Below are 27,294 nucleotides of genomic sequence, written 5' to 3'. Positions count from 1 at the left end.
GATTTTGGCTTTTTTTATTAGCTGCGCCCTCGGCCTTTGGCCTGGATGCTGCAGCGGAACACATTTTAATTTTTTCAAACATAATGTGTGTGTGCGTGCTTGTGGACGTTTGAGAGGGGCAACCGCCAAAACCTCTGCTGACAAATGTCCGTTCCTCTCCCCATGCTCTGGCACGGTCCGTGGCAGCTGGGAGAAGGGGGCGGGAGATATCCCCGGGAGCACGCTTGGAAGCCACACAGGTGGAGCTAGAGAACGAGGAACGTCTAGCTGCACTGGCAAGATGCAGGGCTGTCAGGCCGCCCGTTTCTTCTTCCTGGCCTGGAAGTTAGCAGCTTGCGCGGGCGGAGCCGGCGGGGCTGCAACAGAGGCCGAGGGCTTCTTAGACCAGCCGGCCCGACCGGGTGGAGGAGGCGGGGCGGGCTGGGGCCTTGGCTGTTTGGGTATTTTGAAACGTGAAACCTGAGAAACAGCCGGCGTGAAGGTTTTGCGCTGCACAGGCGGAGAGGGAGTAGGAGGTTTCCGAGGGAGGCAGAGCTGGAGAGCTTCATCCTCCTTCTTCTTGGCTTCACAACGCCGTTGCATCGAAGCCAATGCAGAGCCAAAAATCCCCTCCGGGACAATGGGCATGTCCAGCATGTCATCCTTCTCCCTGTCCGACAGGTTGGCGAGGTTCAGCCACCGCGCCCGTTCCTGCAGCACCATAGTTCCCAACGCTCTGCCCGTGGCCTGAACCGCACAGCGTTGGACGCGGAGACATAGGTCGGTGATGACCGGAATCTCCTCCCACGTTGCTGGGTCCTGTGTGTGTCCAAAATCCTCGCACAATTCGGCTTGGTAAGCAGTGAGCAGGGAGAGGACATTAAGCGCCCGGGCCGAAAGCACCGCTGCCTTATAAGCCTTCTCAGTCAGGGCCGACTGAAAACGGTCAGATTTAGACGGCAGGCTGGGACTCCTGGAGGACACTGCAGACAGCCGGGGGTGGAGGTGGGCTGCAACAAGAGGCTCCATCGGAGGCATGCGGAGCAAGCCCAGGCTCTCCATTGCCTCACAATCGAGGGACGAGGCCCCGGGAATCGGGCTCCTGCTGCTGTAAGGACGGTCCTTCCATGAACGTGTCACTTCAACCAGCAGCTCTGGGAAGACGGGGAGAAGTTGCTTCGTAGCACTTTTGGCCAAGGGCAATCTCTTCCCCTCGTAGCGGGATCTGGAGGTCTCAGCTACGACTGCGGGCCAGGGGACGGCCAGTCGGGCGGCCGTGCGTTTACACACGTCGAGCATGTCCGAGCTGGGGAGGGGAGAAGCTGGTGTGCCACTCTCGTCTCCATCCCGAGAAGCAACGGAGGCCGCATGCTGTGCAGCATGGGTAGGAGTGATGAAGACATCGTCCTCCTCTTCATCCTCGGAAATGAGGAAGTTTGAGGCGACATCGTCGTCTTCCCCGTAGTCCAAATCCAGGACGTCTTCCTCCGGCGGGGAATCCGCGGCTACGTCGAGCTGGGAGCCCCAGCTGGCGCCAGCCTGCGGTACCACCACCGCGGCAGCTCCCTTCTCCTCCTCCTTGACCTCAGCACCGGCGGAGGGGAGATAGGGGTCCTACCCAGACAGGCTAACCTGGCGGGCTAGCCGTCTGTGGAGACTCTTCGTGGTGAACACCGAGCAGTGTTGACACGAACCGGGAACATTGATAGCCAGTCGGGCATGTTCCAGCCCCAGGCAACTCGAGCAGACCTGGTGTGGGTCTCTGCTCGATATCTTGTTCCCGCAACGACAGGGACGAGCCCCAGAGTCTCCGAGCCCTCTGGTGTGAGGGGTTTTAGCCTCCATTCCTCGCGAGCTGGTGTGCACGCAGGGAATAGAGGCAGCTAGCTGGTGTGCTAACTGTGGGGAGACAGAGAAATTAGCTGGTGTGCTAATACCCGGTGCTCGAGACGCCATGGTGGGGCGACAAGGATAGTGCGACCGAACCGTGGAGGGGCAAGGAAGCACTGTGGTCTGGTGTGACCAAAGAGCCAAGAGTCCAAGCTAGGTAGCGCTCGGCGACCGAAGCCGAAGGATCAGCCTGTGAGCAGTTAAGCTAGCTAGCCGTGGACGCGAGATATGCTCCGAGTGAGAAGAGGTTTTTGAATGAGTTGGTCCGTCCGCATGAGCTATTTAAGGCAGATGGCACTACATGATGCGGACGGATACATTCACACGTTCATCAGCCAATCAGGGTTGGCGTAATGAGATTAATGCTTCTGAGGGCTGCAGAGAGGCTTGCATCCCATAGTGAGACATCGAGCGGAATATTATGAAAGAGAACATGCCTTTTCCTGGCATTAAATTTAAAATACACTCTGTTCCTAAAGAAGAAACCTTATTTTAGTTTCAGCTTCTATAAAAGCTATTCAGTGTGGAACTTAAAAGAAAGCTTTTATCAACTAAAATGCCTAAATATTCATAAAAGACCACAAACTCAATATGTGTAACCTGTGCGGTTTTAATGGAAGGGAAGATTACAGGCCCCTTCCTAGTTATTAGAGAATAACATACCAATTGTTTTGTCAGCATTTAGTACCAGTTTCAGATAAAACAAGTGGGATCAAATTATGTCAAAAGGTGACTGGAGGCATTGAAAAACCAGGTGAAACAGGTCACAACAATAAATAATATTATTTTAAATATGTTAAAACCCCATGATGTTCTGATGCACATTGTTAATGTAGATCATAGAAAAATTTAACCTGTCTTCATTCCTCGTTATACCCATAAGTCTTCTTTCAAACAAACAAAAACCACCTAAAAGATAGAAACTTTTTGTTGTTTCGTTAACTTTCTTTCAGACTTGTAACTTTTCTTTTTACCTTATATTTATGTGTCTTGCATCTTCTAAATGTGAATAAAAAGAGCAAAAGCCAGTCAACTAAATCTGTTACTGAAATTCACAAAGAATATTTTTCAGTGCAAAATGGTGCATGAAAGACAAAGAAATCTGTATTTAATAAATAGTAGTGACAAGCGTGGAAGGTGGAATTTTTATTGAGTCAAAACTGGAAACAGAATAAGAGTATTGTTTGTAATTAAAATGTCACACCGAGTAGAAGACTCCCCTGTGCAAAACACACAGTGGTACATCAAACTGAAAATTTATGTTCAAGTCAGCTCTCATTGTCTCATCTGTTTCTTGAAGAAAACAATCCTATGAACATTTTTAATGTAGATAGCTTTGTGAGCTCTTCAGACTGTCTCAGTCGCAAGTGTAACACTGTGTAGTATGAACATAAAGTATAAACAGAACCCTAACAAGGGAAGGCATGTGCAGTAGATTAACACAAAAATTACATTCGGTTACAAAGAATAACATGAAACATTGTGCAGAAGGATCTTAGTACATGTGTACATCTTGAGAATCCTTGTTGAGGAAAATCACAGTTCCATTTTGCAGATCAGCTGTATCTGCTGAATAACCCTGCAGGAGACAAACATAACATGAGCATGGAGGGAAAATCTACATAAAGCTGTTATTAAATATTATCTGACAGGATGTTTGAAAATGTACGTAATGTGGACGTACACTGTATTTAGCTTTCATCTCTCCAACCGCTCTTATCAGTGGATCTTTCTCTAGGAATGGAAAGTGATAATTATCAAATTGTCTTAGTGTATTTGTTGCTTTTTACATGATTAGTAAATGCATGTTAGAAAAAAAGAGATGAATAATCCTTACTGTGCACTTTCCACAGCTTTCTTGCCAATACAACCAAAGCCACAAGGACAATGACCGACAAACACACTGTCACAGATGCCAACATGAGACTGAAACAGACAGAAAGCAGTCTGTAAAAGGAGTCAACAGCCATTTAAACACATGACATGAGAAGGTTCCTCACGCTTACCTTTGACTATTCCAAGACTCTTTAGTGATGGGTTTGGGTGGAGGCATGTGTGCAAGAGAATGACTTGGTACTGGTGGAGATGTCACAGACAGTACTGCTGTAGATGAAGAAATTAAACATAGAAGTGAAAAATTACACATTGTTGCAAGCACATGCATGTTCACAATACAGCATCCAACATAACATCAGTATTCAAGCCCCTGCTATGCAAACTAAATATATTTGATGCACTCAACTGTTTGATTTCAACAAATTTAAGTGACATTTAGTAGTTTCAGGAGGCAAGTCTGACTGTCAATGAAAGCTTGGCTTAGAACAAATAAATGTATTTTAAGGGTGCACTTCTCTGTACTTTAATCAGACCTTCAGGGAGCCTGTATAAATATCACTGATCAGACTGCTGAAATGACTGACCACTTCAGTCGGTCCAACTTTTCACACCATTTTTAAAACACCAGAGGAAGATTCAATAAAATTTTTAGAGGTAACCAAGGTCTTTGCTCCGTTCAGACAGAAACTTTGGAGATTCTCTAACTTTTTATATAGTTCTATCATTATGTTACATTTTTAATTTGGACCGTTTTCCCTCAGTGTGAAATGTGTCTAACTGTAACATCGAGAAATTTAATGTGAAACCTTTTAAAAGTCAAGTATAAAATATTTAAAAAAAAAAAAAAAAAAACAATAAAGCGGCACAAAGCTACTTGTTGTGTAATGATAATGACAAAGCCATCTGCTGTAAGACATGAAGCCAAGATGGACATGCCTTAAAGATCATTTCATTCCAGTAATCCCAAGTAGAGAAAGAAATTCTCTGGGGTGTTACTACTTTACATGATTCAGAATAAAACCATGACTACTGGAATAATGAGACAAGCATGTTGTCTCCCTTACTGACAAAATGTCACTAAGTAAGAGTAACTAAAGATTGCTGGTAAGAGTCATTTGGCTTAACAGATCTATTCTACTAAATGCCTTTAAAAGTAACACATTGTGGTTGGAGGACTATTATTATGGCATATTTCAATATACACTCGCAAACCACTTTTTTAGTTTTTTTTTTTTTTTTTTTTTTTTTTTCAACCTACTGGTCGTGGTGGGTCGTGGTGTGACCAGCACATGCACAGTTATCTTCTGCTGCCCTGCAGAACACCAGTACCAGGCCGTGTCTTTCACATGCAGCTTCTTAAACGTTATAGTGAAAGACCTAGTTCTGTCATCTCTGATGGCCACTGAGGAGTCTTCGTAGCTTCCTTCAGAACCGGTCGACAGGCAGGATCTCCAGTCTCCACTCCGACACCACTTCTTCTCACTTTGTCTGTTGGCAGCAGTCAGAGGGGAGTCAGTGAATGCTGACGGTCCAACAACAGCTGACTTTAATGATAAAATTTCCTACAAATAATCATGTTCTTGAAGTTTCCTGATGTGACCGGGGCTCTTTGAGCAGCTGGTGTAGTGGGAAACTCTAAAACTAGCACAATAATGAAATTTTGATCCAAAGGAAATAGAAATGCCTGTATCTTTCACTGTAGAGACATTCGATTGTGAGACTTCTTCCCTCCTCTCCGCTCAGTCTGCTGTTCACTGCTGACATGCCTGCAAAAAATATCATGAAAATGTAATGAAACTATCTTTGTAGATGGGACTTATCAGATAAAAATACCTTCTATTACTTACCGTGAATGATTTTAACATTTGTGAAAGCGATATCATCAGCGCTCCACATGTTACCAATCTCCACGCCACAAATGTACCATCCTGAGTCCTCTTCCTTCAGGTTGTTCATGGTCACACTGAACACCAGCTGGATTGGGTCATCAAAGATGCTGACTTTCTCCTCAGCTGGATTGATCATGAGGGGGTCATCGGTCCGAGCCAAGCTGGTGCAGAACTCCTTCGTCCTCCCATGACACCAGTACTTCACATAGCTGGCATACTGAGGCTCATAGTGGCACGGGATCGTGAGGGATTGACCCTCGAGAACTGTGAACTCTGTCTCTGTGGTTACCTTACAGAGGACCCCTGATAGAAAGTGGAGATGATGAAAGATGAGCACTAATTTATGCTTTAAGAGTTGCCACAACCAGAATAGAAGACACTTGCTTTTATCTGCTTTGAGGAATAGCCACATTTTTCATGTCAATTTCCTGAGTTACTTAGCACGGTCCTGCAGGTAATCTGGGACTTTTTTTTAAATGGTTTTACTACTGAGTAAGGGCAGGTGTTTTAAACATAGGCCTATAATGGGAAAATGGCACCATGTCATAATGAAAAAATTTTACTATTTTTTTTCTAAAATAAAACACTCACATTAGAGGATGCAGGTTTATATTTTCTAATGGTTGAGAAATGAAAATATATGTTTTTAATGGGAGTCACTGGGACTTTTTCGTCCCTCTGGTTCATGAAAACAGTGACCTTGTGTTAGAAAACTGGCATTTAAATGGTTAAAATAATTTGAATGATTACATATTTGGTATTTTTCATTAGGACTGAAGATGATTAAAACATCTGAGCAAATTATTCTGTTTTTATTATAGCAGTTTTTTGGGATAGGACTGTTTTTGTCCTCTATTGACCTGAAAGGAAAGTAAATCATTAATCTGACTGCCAAAAAAAAAAAAAAAAAAAAAAAAACAATGAAGCAAAATCTATTTTGTTACTAACTTTTAGGGAACTTTTTTGTCCTTCAATGACCCAAAAAGACACCAAAATATAGCAATCTACAAGAGTTAACTTCCCTTTTTTAAGTTTTTATATTCCAAAATTTTATCATCCTTTTATAATACAAAGGAATCCAAAGGCCTGACAGAATAAACATTAAACATAATGCTGCCAGGGGGCAAACAGAATGAAAGCTTGGAAGATTTACAAAAACACTAAATCTCTCTCTTGCTCCTGCAGAAAACAGCAGCTTTATCAACCTTTCAAGTCTGTCTTCACCATATGATTAATACAGCAAAGTACTGCAATAGTAAAGTGAAGTGAGGCATAAAGAGCATCTTACATTGTAGTAAAAGCACTTGCCAAAAATACAATAATAAATTGAGGAGGCAGCAACATTAATCATCTTTTTTTTTCCCCCTACAATTATCTGTAGCTGCAAATGTTTTTTTGACAGCTTTTGTAATTAGATGACCTCAGTAGTCATACCTGGGATCCATGGTAACAGGCTGAGGGTGAGTATGAAGAGCTGGGACATGTTTCAATTTCAGGTTTGTGGTTTATTTGATGAATTTTTCTGCCCAGCGCAAACACAGACTTACTCAAAGTTCCGCAATGTCGGATTTCCTGTTGGTCACATGACTGTAAGTTGGATCCAGATGTTCCAGATGTTAACTGTGTAAGTGCCAGATTGTTTCCAGTGCTGAGTTACGTTTAACAAAAAAAAAATTCCAATAAGCTGAATTTGCTGCATTTTTCTGAGTTTTTGGAAATAAACTGAGCGGATTAAACAACGTTTTAACTCCAAATGTGTGAAAAGTTGTAAAATAAAAAATAAAAAACAGCTGTGTTACTTTAAAATAATCGAAGATTTTTTTTCATCTTTAAACACTGTCAGACACTCAGCTTTTGGAATAATCTTCTTGGGGGAAAATATGACTGAGGCATGCATGGATTAGCAGGGGAAGAATATGAACTGACTCTAAGCTGATGGATAAGATTTATGTAATGACAATAAACAATATCTAAAGTGTCACTAACCTAAAAACAAAAACGAAGTTCCCCTTAAATCGCTCCCTTCGCTCTTCAGTTGTTATTTCTAAAAAAAATATGGTCAAGTCAATCTGATGTTCCAAACTAATTATTTCCTTTTCATATCTCAGCATTCTTTCAGATTTGTGAAAGTCTGCCTTATATTTCTGTTATATAAGATCTAAAATGTTTTATTTTGGGTTAACTTTTCCTTTGACTGGTAGTTTGTCTGGCATCATTTAGAAGCTCCACCTTGAATATGAGTCATGTTTGGCAAACTTGCTTCTATGTAAATCATACAAAATAGAACCATGATGCCTCCTAATGTCTGGTTTTATTACTGTGGCTGCATAATTCATTTCTTCATTGTTTGTAATAATGGCAACACTCTGGCTAACAGGCTACATGCAGTTCATGAATTTCTCTTTTTCTACTTATTAACTCGTGTTTTGTGCTTTACATGAATCCACCAGTACAATTTGGATGTATCAAATATTGGAACTGGCCAATTTCCCACAACATTAAGGCCTTTTGCCTTTAAAGTTAAATCTCAGTGATAATGAATGATCTCCATTTAAAATAATGTTTGATTTGTATCACTTTTGGTAAAAGTTTGTAAAATTTGCTTTGTTACTCAGCAACTAATGAGGAGCAAATCAGGGGCTAATGATTCATTTATTCTATTCTACAGTCATTTAGCAGATGCTTTTTTTCCAAAGTGACTTACATCTAAAGGTGGTTAGGCAGTAGTGTTAAGGGTCTTGCCTAAAGATCCAACTAGAAGGTGTTATCATTCGTCCCTGTGGGATTCAAACTCAGGTCGACCGCATGGGAGATGGATGGCCTGCCAACTTAACTATCCAGGCAATTAATGATTACCTGAGCGTTGCGTTCCCGTGAAATATGATAAACTGGCTAATGCTTACTGAATGATTACTTAATGGTCAGTTGGTCAATCACAGACCAGTTGCTAATTAATCATTAAATTGGTAATGATTAATTAATTATTCCTTATCTTACTTCTTTTCTGGTGAGTGATTCAAATTAACTGAACAGTAGCAAATCTGTAACAACTCCTTTTTACTATTTGCTAAAAGACTAATTTTGATCAACAGTTCTACAGATCTTCATCATTAACTCACCAGTCATTAACTTTTTATGGCCTCTGAGTAAAGTGAAAACTCATACTGAGTACTTAAAAAGTACCGAATCATTACCTCATCATTAACTTTGTTACGATGTCCTGCAATCACCCATATGTGAAATCACCAATCAAACACCCATATGTGAATTTACAGATAACAAATATGCTTTTGAAGTATTCATTACATCCACCAAGGTGGAGGCTGTGTTTTCATTAAAGATGGTTTGTCTGTCTGTCTGTCTGTCTGTTAGCAATATAACTCCCACATTACTACACCACCAGCCCGGAACACTCATACAAGGCAGGATGGATCCAAGCTTTCATGGTGTTTACACCAAATTCAAATCCCATCTGAATGTGACAGCAAAAATTGAGTCTCATCAGACCAGGCAACGCTTTTCCATCTTCTGTTGTCCAGTTTTGGTGAGTGTGTGTGCATTGGTGCCTCAGATTCCTGTTCTTAGCTGACAAGACCAGCACCTGGTGTGGTCTTCTGCTGCTGTAGCCCATCTGCTTCAAAGCTGGACGTGCTGTCCGTTCAGAGATGGTATTCTGCAAATCTTGCTTGGAACCAGTGGTTATGAGTTACTGTTGCCTTTCTATCATATCCAACTAGTCTGTCCATTCTCATCTGACCTCTGATATCAACAAGGGATATTCATCCAGACAACTGACTCTTTTTTTTCCCGATCATTCCCTGTAAATCCTAGAGATGGCTGTCTCAGACCAGCCTGTCTGCATTGACAAACATGATCCAATTGAAGTCAATTAAATCCCCTTTCTTCTACATTTTAAAGCTCAGTTGAACTTCAGCAAGTCATCATTACCATCTTTACATGCCTAAATGCATTGATTAGCTATTAACAAGCAACTGAAGGGGAATACTTCATAAAGTTGCCCATGGGTGTAACCCTACTACACACTCTAAGACACTTTATTAAATAGTATAAAAATAATTACACTCAGCAGACATACAAGCTCAAAAGTGCAACACAAAGACCTCTTATATTTTACTAACATACAGCTGAAAATTATATTTGCACATTAGGTAAGTTGGATGTTGAGTATGTTACAGTTTGGGACATGCTTGGTTAAACATCAAGCAAAGCATTAAAGTCAGAAGGGCACAATGCCAAGACCCATATTTAGAACAAACAGCTGCACTAAAAGATTTCCATCATGATAGGTTTGTTTCATTTACATGTACACCAAACATCTGATCATTACCTGATTTCTGGCGTTATCCCATAATTCAAGGGACCTTGTAGACAGCATAATCTGATCTGCTTTATCAGTAATGGCCCTAAGGGTGTTAGAGGACATTATTAGTCAGCTTAAACCATCAGGCTCATCAATGAATGTTGTGCCCCCTCCACTGTTTAAAGATGCCTTACCTGTGATTGGCCCTCATGTCTGCAGTGTTAGAAACAGCAGTCTGTCCTCTGGTGTAGTGCCCAGTGATTGTAAACACGCAATCATAAAACCAGTTTTCAAAAAACCTGGTATGGACCCATCAGCTTTGTCTAATTTTAGACCATTATCTGGGCTTCCTTTCTCTTCCAAAATTTAAAAAAAATGTGGTTTTGTCCAATTAAAGGCCTTTTTAGATAGAAACAAAATTCTTGAGGTCTTTCAGTCTGGTTTTAAAACCCCTCACAGTACAGAAACTGCACTATTAAAAGGTTTTAATGACATCTTACTGCCCACAGACTTTGGGGAGACTGTTCTACTGATGATTTTAGATTCAATGGCAGCCTTTGACATGGCCAACCATAAAAATTTAATGATCACACTTGGAACACTATGTTGGCATACAAGGTTCTGCCCTAAAATGGTTCAAGTCCTATTTATCCGAGAGAAGCTTCTCTGTGAATCTTGAAGATTTTATGTCTTCACCGGCCCCCCTTTCTTGTGGAGTGCCACAGGGCTCTATTCTTGGCCCTCTCATTTTAACTTTCTTTTTGCTTCCCTAAGGGACCATATTATGTAAATATAATATTCCATTTCATTTTTATGCAAATGATTGCCAGATATATCCCTCATTAAAGAAGACTAAGGAGAATGTTCTGCTGTGCCTTAGAGACATGAAGGAGTGGCTGGCCTCCAACTTCCTGAGTTTTAATGAGAAGAAGACTGGGGTAATTTTGTTCGTACCTAGTTGCTCCTCGGCTGCTCTCCCTGCATGTCTGGATATTTTGTCACCCTTTGTTAAGCCCATTGTTACTAGTCTGGGCGTAAAGGTTGACTCTGAGTTAAAACTGAACGACTGGCTTCACTTCATTGGCTTCCTGTTGGTTTTAGAGTCCATTTTAAAGTCCTTCTTTTAATGTATAAATCCTTGAATGATCTAGCACCATCATATTTATCTGACTTGCTTCAGCCCTACACCTCATCAGGGCTTTTAAGGTCTACTGACCAACAGCTCATGGTCACTCTTAAGACGTTGCTTTGGCAACACTGAAACTGTGTAATGAGCTGCCTTCCAACATAAAGCCTCTTCATTGTCTGTTTTCAAAAATCTCCTTAAAACACACTTTTTTTCCCTTGGCTTTTAACACTAGTTGAGGAAATGTTTTTATATAGTTTAAGGTTTTATTGATTTTAGTCAGCCATATTTGGGATTTATCTCCAGTCACCCCTTGACTGGATTACTGCAACAGCTTTCTAAACTCAACAAACTCTAGTACACTCAGAGCACAACCGCTTGCCTTCTTTTATCCAACCCTGCATCTCAGACCACATGACCTCTGTTCTTAAGAACCTCCACAAGCTTTCCATCCCTCATCATACTTCAAATCCTCCTCATCAATTTCAAAGCCTTTTATAACCAGGCCCCCTCCTTCTTCACCCTTACACTTCATCCCAAAGTCTCTTTTCCTCAGACTCCAACTTCCTTCTCCCCCAGCTCAGGACCAAGCTAACCTGGGGAGGCAGAGCCTTCACCACTGCAGCCCCCTCACTTTGGAACTTTCTCCCACATTCAGTCAGAGACAACACAGGACTATCCACATTCAAATCGCTTCTCAGATAACATCTTTTTAACAGTGCTTTAATGTTTAATGTTTAACAGTGATTTGCATGCTGTTGCTTACTTTCATCTCATTACCTCCACCAAGGTGAAGGTAATGTATCCAGCAGCGTCTGCCTCCCTGTCTGCCTGCAAGATAACTCAAAAAGCAATGAATGGATTTTAATGGAAATCTCAGAAATGGGATAAAGAACAGTTGGTTAGATTTTGGGGATGATCCAAATCACCACATAAATACAGGAATTTTTTTAAAGGATTCTTTTTCTCTGGGGAGATAGCGATAATTTTGCCATTAGAGCTTCTAACTCCAAAACTAACGCACACAATCATTGGCAAAAAATAAATAAATAAAACTAACAAATGACAGTGGCTTGGCAGAGGTCTGCGGTGTCTTCAGTGCTTCCATTAAATATATGATTTGATTACTGAGTTATGAATGTATCAGGAACTTAAAATATGCCTCATTTTATACGCTGACAACATTTAAATGTTGTATTTGTCGTTTTTTGATTGCCTTAGGTTTTCATTAGCCAATAAACTATCAGATACTAAATACATGCAATGTTATGCAATAGGAGGAATTTATCCTTTTGTTTTTACTATAAAATACAGTCCAGGAATTTGTTTCCCATACATTAGACTTGCAATATAACAGGCATCAGTGCATGAATCGGAGTAAATTCTTTTATGTACAATTAATGGGAATGCAGCCCTCATTAATAAACCCAAGATCTGTACAATTTAAGTGTTTATACAATATATCACACCACATTTAACAAGGATATTGAATGCAGTATGTTTTTTTTTTAACATCATCCAGACTTTTTTTCCCCCAATCCCAGGGCTCTATGCTTCAGCACATTTCATTTCACATAAAATAATGGATCAGGGACTAGTCTAAGCTTGCAGGTTTATACCAATATTGATGGAGCCATGTGGGAGATAAAGTCTTTTCTTAATACATCGTGTTCAAAATGCAATGGTTTAAAAACCAAGAGGACACTTGGCTGCATTTCAGTTTCTGCAGACTGAGGCCAGAGGTCCCACAAGCAAGAGCTGACTGTGTGTGCAGTAAAGATGTGACATCTCACAAAATGCCTGTTGATGTCTGCTAGTGATGTTACGTCTGACACAAAAGCCCCAAAGCCTGCATCGAGTAAAGGGGGCGTGTCCAAATGAAGCCTGATGCGAAGTCCATATTATTTTCCTGAACATCACGTGACCAAAGACAAATGAGGCCCCGTTTTTTCTGATTCACGCGAGTGTCTTGTGTGATTCGGCTGCTGAAAAAGCCGCGGGAAATGCAAGAAATGCGCTGCCTAAGTCCAGGTAACATTGAGGTGATACAACACATGCAGCACCAACAAAACCAAAATACATTGGCAGCTTGGGAATGATTGTATATGATACATTGCAATAAGTTAAGATTTAACTTTAAACTGCTGAAATAGATCGATAGATAGATAAACTTTATTCATATTTGAATATATTTATAGATTTACAATATAGTTGCATCATTGTGTTTACATTTCCACCAATATGTAGTTTACAGGACTGCTGGACATTAAATGACCAGCAGATGTCAGTTCTACCAAATCAGCTGTGGGGTCTCCACACTTTTGGCAATGCAGTTGGCCAGAAAGACTCAACACATTCACGGGGCTTCATTAAACCATCCCTAATGTCTGCAAATTCGTTATGATAAATATTAACTATAATTTATTACATTTTAAATTATTTTTTTAACCAATTTTGGTTAAAAAGGCTAAACTTCTCAGCTTCTCAGTTAACTCTAGCATTTTTATCTGAATGAAAGTGGAGAAACTCAAGACCTACTCATTTAAATTTCTAGAAATCCAATAGGCAGAAACACATTTACAATTATAGTTTTTATTTGAGTGCAAAGAGGAATTGCTTTACAAATGTCAGCGTAAAAAAAATTAACCATCAGTAAAAAAAAAAAAAAAAAAAAAAGATGTTCTGCATCAAATGAAAAAATGCTGCATCTCATTCAGCGCTGACGGTGGGAGGACGCGGTCCAAACAGCGATGCAGCTTCATGTCTTGCAGGGGGAGTTTTAATATCTTGGCATGATCTGTAAGGTGGAAAAGGAAGAAGTGTTTGGATTAGTGATGTTCGAGTTAGTAAAGTATTGACTTAGATGCACAAAGAAGCACTCCAGTCAGGCAGCCTGTAACATCCTCTATCTGGAGTTGTTCCTCCGACAACAAGGTCATAAGCAGGGCTTAAAGTAAAAAAAGCCTGAGCCTGAACTTTTTTCTGGGGAGCGGAGGTGCAGCGGATCTGATGCATACACACTATAGGCAAACAACTTTTGGCATTGTGTTTGTTTAAATGTGAATTTTAGAAAGTAAAGGTAATAATGTTATAAGGACATGTGAAACTCAGTCAGGCTAATTAATTTAAATTATTCATTTAGCAATCATTTAATTTAGTAAAGGGCCATTTATGCAAAAAAAAAAAAAGTTACAGAGCAACAGTGAACTTTAGGTAACATTGTAATTTTAAATTGCAACATTTCCATCGTTTTTTTGTTCAAAACAATATCAAATTAGGTTATAGAAAATACAAAATAAACAAATGCAATTTAATACACTAAACTACAAGTCAGTTCAATTAACAACAGCAACAAAAAGGTTAAAATGCTCCAAGACCTGATTAACCTGCATAAGAAATGGATAGAAAATAAATACAGTTTACTTCAGAAACTGAGAACTGCTAAACTGAAGCCTCCAGTGCAATCACCACAGCTCATTGACATGTTTTTTTTCCTGTTCTATTTCTTCTTTTTTTTTTGGTTGGGCTTTGACTCCTCTCCTCTCCCTTTTAACATGGATCAGTCACCAGGGCCGCTACGTCAGCTGTGGCTGTTGCTCCCGCCAAACGACTTTGTTGTTGGACTGCTGCCGGGGTCTCCTTCGTGGTGTCATAGAACTTTTTTGCCACTAGTTGCATACACCAGCTTCTTCGAGCACAACACAGAAACAAGTAGGCCTACCTGGCTCTCTTAATTTCTGGCACCAGCTCCCAAAAAGCTTGTCGTCTCCACCCTTTCTTCTATCCATGCCCAGCGCCATTTGGTTCTAAGGCCATTGTCAATTAGGACGTCTTTCCCTGGCTTCATGAATTTACTCTCCTTTTTTCTGATTTTGGTGAAACAATCATCAGCTTGGATGGTGCGTTTAAGACCACTCGGAGATAACGTTCAGGCTACAGGTTAACTCGGCGGAGAAAAACGAAGTGTGGCATATCATTATTTGCTAAACACTGGAAATATATGCAGCAAGTTCTGCTTATTTTCGAAGATGAATATGTGTAATTTCCGACTTTAACATTGTTCATTGTTAAATTCATTTTCTACAATTCAAAGTCTCAACCACTATATCCATAGTTTTTTTTTTTTCCTGAATCATAGTGAAAAGCCAGAGATCCGGCACGGTGCCGGAATACTTTTAAGCCCTGTACAAGGCAACAACAAGAAAGACTGAAAGCACTCAAAGGACAAAGGTATGGTTCCTCCATGTCTGGTCATTTCCCACTGAAAGAATAATCTTTTTTGGTGTCTTTAAAAGATACTTGCTGCATTATTTCCATGCACTGACTGGTATTGATTCTTGTTGTGAACTGTTTTGTACATAAAAAAAATGTTCTGATGCAGAGGAAAACAAGAGATAATAAGAAGTATGAAGCTAAGGGCTGCCGTGGAAACAAGTGGGCGCTGAAGATTCTTAAAAGCTGAGCAAAAATTTAGCAATTCAATCTCTTTAAGGTCATGAGCAGTACACAACACAACATTCCTTTTTAAAAAAAATGTGTAGAATATAAACCTTCTGAAAGTTTAGGGGTTGATCTTAGTTTGATGTACGTCTGATTCAGCCGATGAAGTTCATCACAACAAGATGGAGGACGGTGTGAGCAAACAGGAAGTCAGCGAAGGCTCTCTCTGGGGAAACGGACAAGAAGTCTCCTTTGTTCTGAGGGTTGATCTGGATGCGAAGACACACTGAAAAAGACAAAGAGAACTCACTGTTATCTTTAACTCCATAACGAAGGCAGTAGGACTTGAGCTAACCATTTTCAAGATTACTTGAACAGTTTGGATGTTTGTTTTGTACAAGATTATTTTTTCAAAATATAGTGTTCCCCTGTAAAGCCTTTATGACAGATTAATAACTATGTGCTCAGCTGTCTGTATAATCAGTCGCTCCTCCTGTGGATCCCAATTCCAGCATCTTGGATTGCAGCTGACAGCAGCTGTCCTTGTTCTGCTCTGCAGCCTCAGTGAGATTGGCTTATTTTTAATAGAACCACTTCTTTGCCAACTGCAGGTTCACCTCAGTGGATCCAAGCGAGCAGAACAAAGAATACAGTGGTCAGCTGCACTCCATGTTGCATTAAGGTTCATCATCTGGAACAGAAAGACTGGAGAAGCAGCAGAAAGATTTCAGGACTGCCTAAAGAGCAACTTGGTCCACCAGCAGTTTAAAGGAAAACAAGAAGGGATAGACCTGGACCGCATGGGGTAGGGGTGGGTGTACATGTGATTTTTATTGGTTCATGTGTGAAAGAAAATATGAGGTGTGTGTTTTTTAATTGCTGTTATATACTCTGATGTGAGGGCATTTTCTTTTTTTTTTTTTAATATGCATAACTTGTTTTATTATATAAAGCACTTTGTGTTGCTTTGTGCATGAAAAGCACTTTATACGTAAAATTTTATTTGATCAAGCACTTCCAGGTCACATGGCTACATGTGGCATGTATGAGGCATGCATGTATGGTTGTTCCCAAAAACCAACTGATTACGACCAACCTATTCAAAGTTATTATGCGAGTCTAGTCAAACATGAATCATTATGTCTCATTATTACTGACAGGAGTCTCTTGTATTTTCACAATTTCATCACTGCTTCATGTTATTTGAACTATGAATCAATTAATGGCTAAAAGACTGTTTATCTGAGCCAGTTTACTTTTTGGTCAGAATGAGATTCTCCTCCACTATTATTTACATTTAATGCTGATGTAATATGGCAGAGGGATGGGGTGCACCTTATCACAGCCATCACGTCGCTTTTTTTCCTTTTTTTCTTCATGCGGAACCATTCCTTTATGTTTCTGAAAACTGAATTTATTCATTTATGTCCTGTATGCTGTAAATGTAATCCTTAAAGAGTCTGGAAAAAACTCCCAGAAAGCCTTAGATCAGCTGAAACACAGTTTATTTAAATCCAGGTTAAAGACCCACCTGTTCTCTGCTGCATTTCAACAGTTTTTATTTAGAAGTCAAAATCTACATCTGGTTTTTTTAAGCTGGAATCATATTTTAATATTGTCTTTTCCCACACTGGAACTTTATTCCTTGCATTTTATCCATTTTATTTTAGCATCTTCCTTCAGTTTTTATTTCAATAATTGCATTTCTTTTAATCTTTGTTTTTTTTAATGCACTTGTATTGCTTTCTGCACCCTGCTGAAATGTTTTATGTAAAGCACTTTGAATTGTCTTGTGCATGAAATATGCTATACAAATAAATTGGCCTTGCCTTGTGGTTACAACAGTGGTCTTAGGTCTGGAGAACTCAGGATCAAGTCCCCAGTGAGCCAACAGAGGTCCTTAACCCCTCCCAACTGCTTCCCAGGCACCTAAACATGGAAGCCCTCTGCTCTCTTTAGATCTCTTTAGATTTTTAATTTTTATTATCATTAATTAATGCTGTTGCTCTGAACCACACTGGTGCAAGTGCATGACGTTAAAGGTTTTAAAAAAATTTTTAAATAAAATCTTCGGACTTCGGATGAATGTGAAGTACAAGTTGGTGATTTTGTACATTTTAATTTAACTGGTCAACCGATTTGGCTCCCTACACACTGAAATTACGCTTTTAATAATAATAATAAAATTTACAATACAAGTCATTATTTGTTTTAGCTTGGTTAGCTAGCTTGCTTCTGCACGCGCGACCAAAGGCCACAAGTCCAGTTACAGAGGGAAAACCTTTACCTGAGGGACAAAAAATAGTACAATTGGCAGGAAAATACATTTTATAATTATCTGGATATTTACCTGCGAGAATGAAAGAGCCCACACATGAAATGAAGCCCGACAAAAAGCTATTGAATGGGAAGGTGCCGACGAGTAGGCAGTAAAGGAACTGCAGCGCTCCTGTTAGCAAGATGTAAAGCAAGTATGCGTCCACCACTTTCAGCCTAGTGGGGGTTGTGGTGGTGTATTCCTCCAGAAACCGAGAAATAACCGACAAGACCGAGCTCGACATGCTTAGATTTTCTTTTACAAACTATAGCTTTAATGCGAGATTTGCACGGGTTCTCTTCCTCAGTCGAATAAGTGACGTGTCCTCCTTAACCGGAAGCGGACTTGGTGTTGCTCACAAAATATTCCGAGTACCCCGGAAAGAGGAGGCGTCTCTTTCGAGCTATTTAAATGGCACTGGTGTCGACTACCACAGAACATAGAGAGGTAGATAAAATGAAGATGGTGTGTTCTTACAGCATTTGGAGATGTGACTGTGCTGGTGTTATTCTCACGCGTTTTGTACTTGAAAGACGAGTATGAAGTTCAATCATAGGAATACGACTTTTTTCCCCCTATGTTTAAATTTCGAATAACGAATATCTCACTCGTAATAAATATAAAACAGTGTATTATTTGCTACAGTAATGGCATCTTTAGTAGAGACGATCTTTGTCCCCGTCAGATGACGTTGGAATTCACGGGTTACAAAACATGAGAAATTAGCATAGAGGACTTAATGTAATTTCAAAGCAGCAAAGGGATAGTGTGTTGTCACTCTTGTTTCATCTGAATGTTATGACCGGAATATGTCAGCTAATGGATCCCGCTACAACCACGGCTCCAATGCAGAACGACTGTGAAACAGAGTGAGTAGTTCAGCTAAATACATCTCTCCTCCGTACAATTTCACTTTGCTTACATCATATTGTGTCTTAGATAAACTGTAGGTGTGAAGACATTTATTAGTATGTGTGAGCAGAATTTAACAAAATTTTTGCCATTGTACTTGCATTAATTTTATAGTCTAGGCTTTATTAAATGTTCATGTTCACATTATATTTGCCTGTAATGTGTTACAATTAGTCAAATTAACACTTTTTTAACACGTGGAAATGTGGTCATTAAGTTTACAGCATTTTAACATAAAAACTATCATCACTTGGCTATATGGAACATGAATAAGACACAAGCAAAATAAAACTACATCAAATGCAACCTGTCACTGACTTCCTGTGTTATGTAACACTGTCAAGGTAATGCTTAAGAAGTAGGACCCCCACAGGAGTGGTAATAGTCATTAAACCAGACTGTCTTGATTCCAATAAACAGGTCTTTTATAATTGTAACTGGGTATATAGAAAAAGAGCAGTGGTGAGTGACACTAATCTGAATGACTCAGCAAATTTTAGCTGCATCATTGTTGAGGTGACAGGTACCTGGTTGCCCGAAGGCGGAGGGATAAACAAGACATTGGTCCATTTCTACCATCAGACAGACTGGGAAAGCACAAGATGATCCCAATTTAGCTTAGTTTACTCACTTTCTTTGTTTCAGTTTGGAAACTAAAAGTATTAGGTAAGAAACCAGTTGCATTGTTATGTAATTATTACTAATAAAAGCTCATGACTAAGCATAATATGCATTAAAAGCTTAATCTGTTTTTAAGGTGTGGGTTTGTCTTTGATTTACAGCATGATGGCTATAAAATGTGTCCCCTGGCTGTGTATCCTTTGTGTGAGCTCATGCAAATAATGATAGTGTGTAGTGCACATTGGACTTTCTCTTAAAGAGCTGGTCATATTCATTCAGCTTGTATTGAACAGCTCCACGATCTGCTATCACTTCATTCCTGGCATGCCACTCTTCCCATCTCAACTTGGTTAGGTCAAGTTCAATCTGGAGCTGGTGGCCTTCCTGGCGTCCAACCTCCATGTCCCTTTTGAAGACTACAGAGTCCAAGATTCTCGCCTGTAAGACTGTTGACATACCCTACACTGGGTGATTACATAACCACAGAGCGCTAATTTAGAAATATTGCTTACACCTCCATTACTCCTCATAACAGGTATTCAGAATGACCTGTGGGCCAGATTTGTGACCCTTCCAAACCAGAACCGAATATGGACTCTAACCCTCACCAAAAAGTCGGCCTGTAAACCTGCAGAACAAGGTACTGGCCTTTGCCAATCTCATCCCAGTCTTTGTTTCTTTACTCTGAGGCAACAGGTGTGTCCTTCAGATTATGCATTGTATTATCAGTGACACTGGGCCTCGTGTCTTTCCTGTTCTTGCTTTTCCTCCAGCACATAAGACTCCCCTGGTAATGGTCCATGGCTTTGGAGGAGGAGTCGGACTGTGGATCAGGAACCTGGATGCTCTGAGCCACTCACGACCCGTCTACGCCTTTGACCTCCTAGGTTTTGGCAGAAGTTCCAGACCTTACTTCCCCTCAGATGCTGCCAAGGCAGAGGAGCAGTTTGTTGACTCTATTGAACAATGGAGGGAATCTGTAGGTCTGGAGAACATGATCCTGCTGGGACACAGTCTTGGGGGCTACCTGGCTACCTCTTACGCTATCCAGTACCCCTCTAGGTAAAGGATGCAGATGCTGATGCAACCTAAAACAATATGGAAAACATTGCAGACTTTTCTGTTTTGTCTTGAGAATTATACAGCGATGTTTAAAAAGTTGTGAACCTTTTTGAATATGTCTATACTTCATACTTCATGTCCAGCTGCAAATGGCAGATCCATAATTAACTAAAGAAAATCCACTTAAGAGTCTCAACTTTAACATGATGGTGGGTTTATTCACACATCCTCCCCAAGCTTAGTGTGACTGAGGCTACTGCAGAGATATTCCCAAACCTTAACTTCATCATTCTCCAGCCATTCTTTGTTGGGTAATTTCCTTTTTCTTGAGATTTATCTGGATCTGGTCCCAGCTGCACCTATTTAGACAAAAATAGCATAGCTAAAAATGCATTAACAGAGAAAAATTATACATACTTTAATGAGTGGCAAAACTATGTGACTGAGTAGGATATGCATTTAATTTGTTAGTATAATTTGAGTCATGTGGTTCTAATCAATGGGATAGCAACTGAGTTTAAGTGGGCTGTGTCATGCGTAATTCATTAGGACCTAAGGCTTTCTTTCAAATGGTAGAATTTTCTAGAAAGCTTAAAACTGTAAACCAAACCCTTTAATTTCTCAGCCACTGAAGAAAACTAGAAATAAAATAAAAACTAGTTGAGAAGAGAAATCTGAATTCAATTATTTGCATCTGTGTCCGCCCTGCGATGCACAGGCAGACTATTCAGGTTGTATTATGGCAGCAAGGACTTGTCATGATAGTCTAGTTCGTAAACTTTCAAGCACCACTGTACATTTTGACATGTTAAATATCCTGCAGGCCTGCATCAGCAACACAGTTAACCACTGACGATGCTGAAGGGAAAGTTGCTGCAATGCGTGGCAGTAATAATTATGGATCTGCCGTTAGCAGCTGGAAAGTTTAGCTTATCTTTGCACACAGAGCCTAATGCAAGCATTTGACCAACAAAATACAGAGTTTCAGTTAGTGACCTCAAGATGTGCCTGTGGGGTGATTTTATTACTTTATGTCAGCCAATTTCCACATTAAGCTAAACCTCTCATGCTGGCTAGAGCTTAATTTATTCATTTCTTTTTACTGGTGTGGAATTAAAGTTTTTTATGAGAACAAAATACATGTGTTTTACCAAACAATTTCCTTCAGCTTACAATTAAAACTGCAATAATCAATATTGTTATTTCATCATTGGATCAGATTACAGTATGCAATGTGAAAGTCTGTAACAAACAGAGAAAATCCTTCATCAATGCCAGCATGCTTTCTTTCTGGTGGCATTAGTTGCCCAATCTCTGAGTAAAAATGACTTTTTGTTTTTGAGGCATGTTTTTCTATATCAGCTTGTGTTTACAACTTATCCTTCTTAACGCAGTGGTCCTGCTAAACTGCATTTCTTCTCAAAGTATTATATGGAGGAGGGTACAGCCTCACCGTTATGCTTTATCTTTAGATTGTCCTCTTCAAAAAACACACCTATAATCAATATGTCCACATAACATTAGAAATAAGTTAATTTTGCTAGTCAAACAAAAAACTGGAATTCAAAAAGCGCACGAGAACATATTCGAGTCTGAAGATCTCTGAAAGCTCTTACCTGTATTTCTATATGTTGTAGCATTTTCCTGCCACTTGGGGGCAGTATCAGAAATATGTGGAGCAACCTGAGTTGTAGGCTGTTCGTGTTGGTGCCGTTGGTCCTTTAGCTTCGTTATTAAATTGGTTGTTTGGTCCCTCCTGATTTGAACAAACTTTCAGCCAATCAGCATTTGACCAGTGCATAGTTCCATTTCCAAGGGTCACGCTTTGTTAGACTTTTGGAGGACTGCACATCTGGTCGTCTATGTTGGAAAAAAATGGTGGTCTGTGGAACATAAGTGCAGTGAAGTGGGTTATATTTACTAGGGGTGTAACAACACTTTGACCCACACATCAATCCAGTGATTATTGAGCCAAAAACATCAATCCAGACTTAAAATACTGATCAAGCAAATTGATTTTATTCTTTGTTTTCTTTTTCATGATGTGAACATTTTAAAGCTCATTTAGCAGAATGTGGTACCGTCTATTTTTACTAAAAGAACAGATTAATTTTCATTATAAGTCTGAGCTCAGGAATGAAATTATATTTTAATGTTTTATTTGCTCTTTCTGATTTAATATGGTGGAAGTGACTGTGTTACATTAGCATGTGATGTAGTCTTATTCTGATCACTGGCTCCTGAATTAAATCAAATACAAATTGTGTTGTGGTAGAATTTGTGATACTGGCAAACTTAGAAAAGTTGTGAATTATATGTACATCTAAGCGACATGGCAAAAAAAATGATCACAATATTATTTTCTATCACTTGGTCCCAGTGGAGGATTACTGAAAAGCAGCATTGCACTGCACCTTTTTCTACATGCAAGCTGATAACAGATACCACCTGGTAATGTGTTGTACTGTATCCTGTAGGGTGTCACACCTTATCCTGGTGGATCCATGGGGCTTCCCTGAACGATCTCAGACACAGACCCAGGAGGGTCAGAGCTCAGAGATAGGGAAGAGGCCGTCTCCTCCCCGCTGGGTGAAAGTTCTTGCATCGATTGTTTCCCTCTTCAACCCGCTGGCTGTCATCAGAGCAGCAGGCCCATGGGGTAAGAAGTGGAAATTAATCTGCTGTTGAAATATGTCATGTTGTAATATTCTCCTATCATCATAACTGATTCAGGTCCAGGCTTGGTGAACAGATTCCGGCCTGATTTTAAAAGAAAATTTGAAGATCTGTTTGATGACGACACTATGACGCAGTACATCTACCACTGTAATGCCCAAAGTCCAAGGTATGTCCAAAAAAGCCCACCACCTATCCCAAAATCTCATTTCTGACAGTGAAAAAAAAGCAAAATTTTCATTTCATTTCTCTTTTTCCCATCTCTCTTCCAGTGGAGAAGTGGGTTTCCGAGCCATGTCGGAGACCCTGGGCTGGGCTAAGAGGCCCATGCTGCAGCGGGTCCATCTGCTGCCTCCAAAGATGCCTGTCACATTGCTGTACGGAGGCCGTTCCTGGGTCAGCAGCTCATCTGGGGACAGAATGGCCGAAATCAGGAGCCAGACCCACACCAGAGTGCTGGTGAGTGCAGACAGAGATACACATGAACTTTATACAGCTGTGAACCTAAAATTGTCCAGTTGCACTCTAAATGAGTAACCTTTAAATTAGGTTTAAAATGGAAATGTTAGTAGGGCCATGACAGCACTTTCCTTGTTTGTTCCATTTTGCAGCTGATAAATGAAGCCTCGCACCATGTGTATGCTGACCAGCCAGAAGAGTTCAACAGAGTGGTGGAAAGTATTTGTAAATCTGTCGACTGAACACACCTGTGATGCTCTGCAAGGACTGAAAGTACCATAGACAATTTATTGTGGTGGTTTTAACACTGCATCATTTGCATGTGAATCAAGTTGATGTAGTGTTTTGAGGCATACGCAGACATGAGTTTAAAGTCAATTCTTAATAATACTTTAGTGAAGCTCTTTGCTTGCATTTTTGTTAGTCAGTGTATTAGTATAATGAGTAAAATATATTTATTTTCATGATGGACTTTCTGATCACACATCAGCCAAACTACGATATCCAGTGTAAATTCATCTCTCAGGATGAACTGGCCTAATTTATTATGTAGCAGCCCTCCAGCTACTGGCTCACACTTTAACATGTGCCTGACACGTTTTTTTTTGCCTCTGGTGTCTGTTTCATGTTGTTTCACTCTATGTCACACATTTTGTCTGTATTTTATACCCTTACACAAATTAAAATGTCTATTTGGAAAACCTACTTGCAATGCATGAAATAACCAGCAGAGGTCAGTAACAAGTGGTATTTTTAATCCGTTTCTCCCAGTCAGATCAGGTAGTTTAGCAAATGTCAAATGCAAACAAACTAAAACCATTCAAAATATTTAATATTAACATACTTTTTTTTTCAGTTTAAATTGGACTTAGAAAGCCTCACAGATTTGAAAACTAGAACTAGAAGCTTATTCTGTACCATGTTCATATTTGAAAAGAATCAACATAAAACAATACCAATAATAATACATTTTATTTTAAAGTGCCTTTCAAAACATACAAGGACACTGTACAATAAAACTCAGCATGAATCATAAAATGCAAATGCTGAATCACCAGATAAGAGAAAATAAAATCAAAGAGAAATTAATTAAATGCTGGGGAGTGAATCAAGTTATATGGAGTAGCAATTTTGATACGGTAAATTTTAAGTTTGGATGAATAAAGTGGAGAAGAGATGATATCTCTGACAGAAAGATGAAGAGAGGAGGAAGGTCTGGGATGAAGCATTGATCTGTACCAACTCAGACAAATATGGAGGGGAAAGGTGGTGGATGGCCTTGAATGTATACAGAAGGATTTTCAAGTCAATGCAATGTTTAACAGGAAGCCAGTGAAGCAGATGTGGTGGGTGAGGGGGGTTCTGCTTATAATATGAAGGGCTGAGTTCTAGACAAGTTAAAGTTTATGCAGGGGTTTTGAGTAAAACTAAACAAGAAGGTGTTGCAGTAATCAATCCAGGAGGTGACAAGGCTGTGGACAAGGACGGTGGCGGAGGATGGGGGGTAAGGGAGGGGCGAGAGCGATTAATGTTACGTAGAAGGAAAAATGCTGAACGAGTGATGTTATTGATGTGAGATTGGAAAGATTGTGATGTCAAGGATAACACTCAGACTCCTAACTTGAGGGGAAGGAGAAAGAGAGGAGTTACCAGCAGTTCTGGATGTAGGTTTACTTCCTACCACTGAATCTTATTAAATATACCTACCCCATAACTTTGAAATCTAGTCATATTAACACTGATTAAAAGGATGAGCCCCATGCTGAAAGGGAGACGTAAATGAACAAAAATAGAAATGCATATATTTTTCTTAACAGTTTTAGGATTTTATTGGATGCACACAAATATATTTTAGCATTATGACTGTGTAGTGTAAGTGTGGATTAAAACCTATAAACAAGGTCTCTAAACAGAGAAAACTAATTTACAAAGGGTGTTTTTTCCTCAGAAGACCCAGAGCAGATTTTTAAATAGCTATTCTGTTTTCTATAAATAAATAAATAAATAAATCATTGTGACTTAATTTATGTACAATACTATGATTTGGATTTGACACTGGTTTTGACTCTGAATTTCTTAAGTGTAATAAAATTCAAGACTTATTGAAATAATGTTCCAGCTGTTATTAATCCCTAAAAATAATTTGTGTGTTGAAGTAAAATGAAGTAAAATAAATATACTTCAAACATATTCAAAATATTTTTTTAAGTTGCATGTATGCATGAAGCTTTTAAGCCCATGAATAAGCTAAACAATTACTTCAGAGTCAGACCAAAGGTAATACTAAAGGAGCAAGAAAACTCTGCAGCAAAGACAACTTGATTTGACCAATATAAACTTTAGAAGTGACCAGCAAAACACACATAAATACATATGACAATGATAATAATTATAAATGTGTAAAGAAAAGTTAAGCAAAAGTGGAAAACACAGATATATGATCCGAGGCTCCTCAGGTGACACTAAAATAAGAGGTTTTTGTTTTGACCCTCAAGGAAAACACCATGGTTGCTGCAAAGCCAACACAGCTCTTCACCCCAAAAACACCATCCCCATGGCAAAACATGGTGGTGGCAGCATCATAATGTACAGATGATTTTATCAGCTGGGATTGGGAAACTGGTCAGAATTGAAGGAATATTGAATGGTACAGAGAAAATGTGTTTGGAAAATCTGTCTTTCTGAGATTTATTTGTTTTTTTACAGTTTTATTTTGAAGAATGGGAAAAGTACCAGTGGCTGGATGGGCCAAACTCAGTGACAGGGGGGAGTACATCCACAATTATAAGTTAAAATTTTCCTAACTGGCCACATCAGCTGAACAAATTTTTGAGAAACTAATCAAACCAATTTTGCATCAAGGCTGCATTTTCTATCACTTTTTTTTTTTTCATAAAATTTTCTCACTTTTCTGGAACCATTTGAAAATAGTCTTGTTCTTCATTTAAACTGTCTGTGTGTTTTAGATGATTCTGAAGCAGCAGGTGGAAATTGCTGCTGACACTCAGTCCAAAAGGTTTTTTTTGTTTGTTTTTTTTTACCAGGACATCAAATAAAAAAATGAATCTCTGATAAAACTGAACAGTACCAATCACTGACTTTGGCTCTACTGATGTCTCAGTTGAGAAGCCTGTCAGCTGTGCAGATACCAGGTCTGTTCCACCGCTGTCTGGCAGCTTGGAGCACTATTTTACTCACTGCTGAGGGGGCATAGCAGCTTTACAACGCTCGACTTCATACATACCTTCCTTTTTAGAAAAGACAACAGTACTTTTTACTAAATCTGGTCCGCGTCGGACGTCTAAACACGGCTCAAATTTCAATATATTTTTTTATGACCGAACTTAGCTATAAAAGTAACGTCCAAGGAAATAGGATGTTTGGTGGGGTACTCAGAAAAAGAAATGTGGATGGTGAGAGAAATTACTATTTTATGTTAGTTTTAAGAGTTACAGCCAGATTTCTGCTAAAGTAAAATAATTATATCAACCACTGTCTTTCATTATTATCAACTTTTTAGAAGACTGTTTTAGATATCTACAAATAAATGAGTTGTAACAAATACTTTGGATGAAAAGCAAAATTTTGACAGTCAAGAGAGATAAAGGGATCCAAAGTGAGCAGAAGCCAGGAATGTTTTCTTTGCATGCTTTACAGGGCATACCTCTTATCAACTATCTCACTGGTTCAGGCTGTAAGAAATAATGGAAAGTAACCTAATTTACCGCTGTCGTTGTAAGGCCAGCGAGGACAAGGATGGGTGTAA

The 27,294-nt window shown here is 39.6% G+C and overlaps 3 protein-coding genes across 5 annotated transcripts; 1 reads left to right on the top strand and 2 right to left on the bottom strand.

Moving 5' to 3' along the window:
* Window positions 1–3,003: 3,003 nt before the first annotated feature.
* On the bottom strand, window positions 3,004–7,181 carry pigr (polymeric immunoglobulin receptor). Of its 2 annotated transcripts, none has more exons than XM_041993216.1 (8): window positions 7,029–7,181; window positions 5,553–5,897; window positions 5,390–5,471; window positions 4,964–5,193; window positions 3,876–3,972; window positions 3,707–3,795; window positions 3,554–3,603; window positions 3,004–3,448 (listed from the first exon to the last, which is right to left on the bottom strand). In XM_041993216.1, exons 1-8 carry the CDS (start codon window positions 7,075–7,077, stop codon window positions 3,365–3,367), a joined length of 1,026 nt encoding a protein of 341 aa, XP_041849150.1. In that variant the 5' UTR covers window positions 7,078–7,181; the 3' UTR covers window positions 3,004–3,364. The 2 variants fall into 2 exon arrangements, with proteins under 2 accessions (XP_041849150.1, XP_041849151.1); XM_041993217.1 differs by having other exon boundaries at window positions 3,876–3,969.
* A 6,436-nt stretch (window positions 7,182–13,617) lies between these two features.
* dad1 (defender against cell death 1) lies at window positions 13,618–18,150 on the bottom strand. Of its 2 annotated transcripts, none has more exons than XM_041991841.1 (3): window positions 17,832–18,150; window positions 15,630–15,767; window positions 13,618–13,838 (listed from the first exon to the last, which is right to left on the bottom strand). In XM_041991841.1, the coding sequence occupies exons 1-2, from the start codon at window positions 18,040–18,042 to the stop codon at window positions 15,637–15,639; spliced, it is 342 nt and encodes a 113-aa protein (XP_041847775.1). In that variant the 5' UTR covers window positions 18,043–18,150; the 3' UTR covers window positions 13,618–13,838; window positions 15,630–15,636. The 2 variants fall into 2 exon arrangements, with proteins under 2 accessions (XP_041847775.1, XP_041847774.1); XM_041991840.1 differs by having other exon boundaries at window positions 15,592–15,767; window positions 17,832–18,149.
* A 308-nt stretch (window positions 18,151–18,458) lies between these two features.
* Window positions 18,459–26,994, top strand: abhd4 (abhydrolase domain containing 4, N-acyl phospholipase B). The gene is made up of 9 exons (XM_041991839.1): window positions 18,459–18,667; window positions 19,686–19,771; window positions 19,867–19,971; window positions 20,105–20,393; window positions 22,871–23,052; window positions 23,127–23,238; window positions 23,342–23,528; window positions 23,681–26,285; window positions 26,886–26,994. The coding sequence occupies exons 1-8, from the start codon at window positions 18,597–18,599 to the stop codon at window positions 23,768–23,770; spliced, it is 1,122 nt and encodes a 373-aa protein (XP_041847773.1). The 5' UTR covers window positions 18,459–18,596; the 3' UTR covers window positions 23,771–26,285; window positions 26,886–26,994.
* Window positions 26,995–27,294: the final 300 nt, after the last annotated feature.

The sequence above is a fragment of the Melanotaenia boesemani genome, chromosome 8 (genome assembly GCF_017639745.1).
Source record: "Melanotaenia boesemani isolate fMelBoe1 chromosome 8, fMelBoe1.pri, whole genome shotgun sequence".
Classification (NCBI taxonomy): domain Eukaryota; kingdom Metazoa; phylum Chordata; class Actinopteri; order Atheriniformes; family Melanotaeniidae; genus Melanotaenia; species Melanotaenia boesemani.
The sequence above is the reverse complement of the archived record's forward strand: the minus strand, read 5'-3'. Positions and strand labels throughout refer to the sequence as shown.

Bases quoted from the DNA above. Each gene is read 5' to 3' on its own strand.
- pigr (XM_041993216.1), bottom strand. From the start codon at position 7,077: ATGTCCCAGCTCTTCATACTCACCCTCAGCCTGTTACCATGGATCCCA. The intron at 5,194-5,389 runs GCATTTCTATTT...TGCTGCCAACAG, and splicing joins CTCTACAGTGAAAGATACAG to ACAAAGTGAGAAGAAGTGGT. The intron at 3,449-3,553 runs GTACGTCCACAT...TGTCTCCTGCAG, and splicing joins AGATGAAAGCTAAATACAGT to GGTTATTCAGCAGATACAGC.
- dad1 (XM_041991841.1), bottom strand. From the start codon at position 18,042: ATGTCGAGCTCGGTCTTGTCGGTTATTTCTCGGTTTCTGGAGGAATAC. The intron at 15,768-17,831 runs GTAAATATCCAG...TGTCTTTTTCAG, and splicing joins GGGCTCTTTCATTCTCGCAG to TGTGTCTTCGCATCCAGATC.
- abhd4 (XM_041991839.1), top strand. From the start codon at position 18,597: ATGACCGGAATATGTCAGCTAATGGATCCCGCTACAACCACGGCTCCA. The intron at 19,972-20,104 runs GTACTGGCCTTT...CTTTTCCTCCAG, and splicing joins CTGTAAACCTGCAGAACAAG to CACATAAGACTCCCCTGGTA. The intron at 20,394-22,870 runs GTAAAGGATGCA...TGTATCCTGTAG, and splicing joins GCTATCCAGTACCCCTCTAG to GGTGTCACACCTTATCCTGG.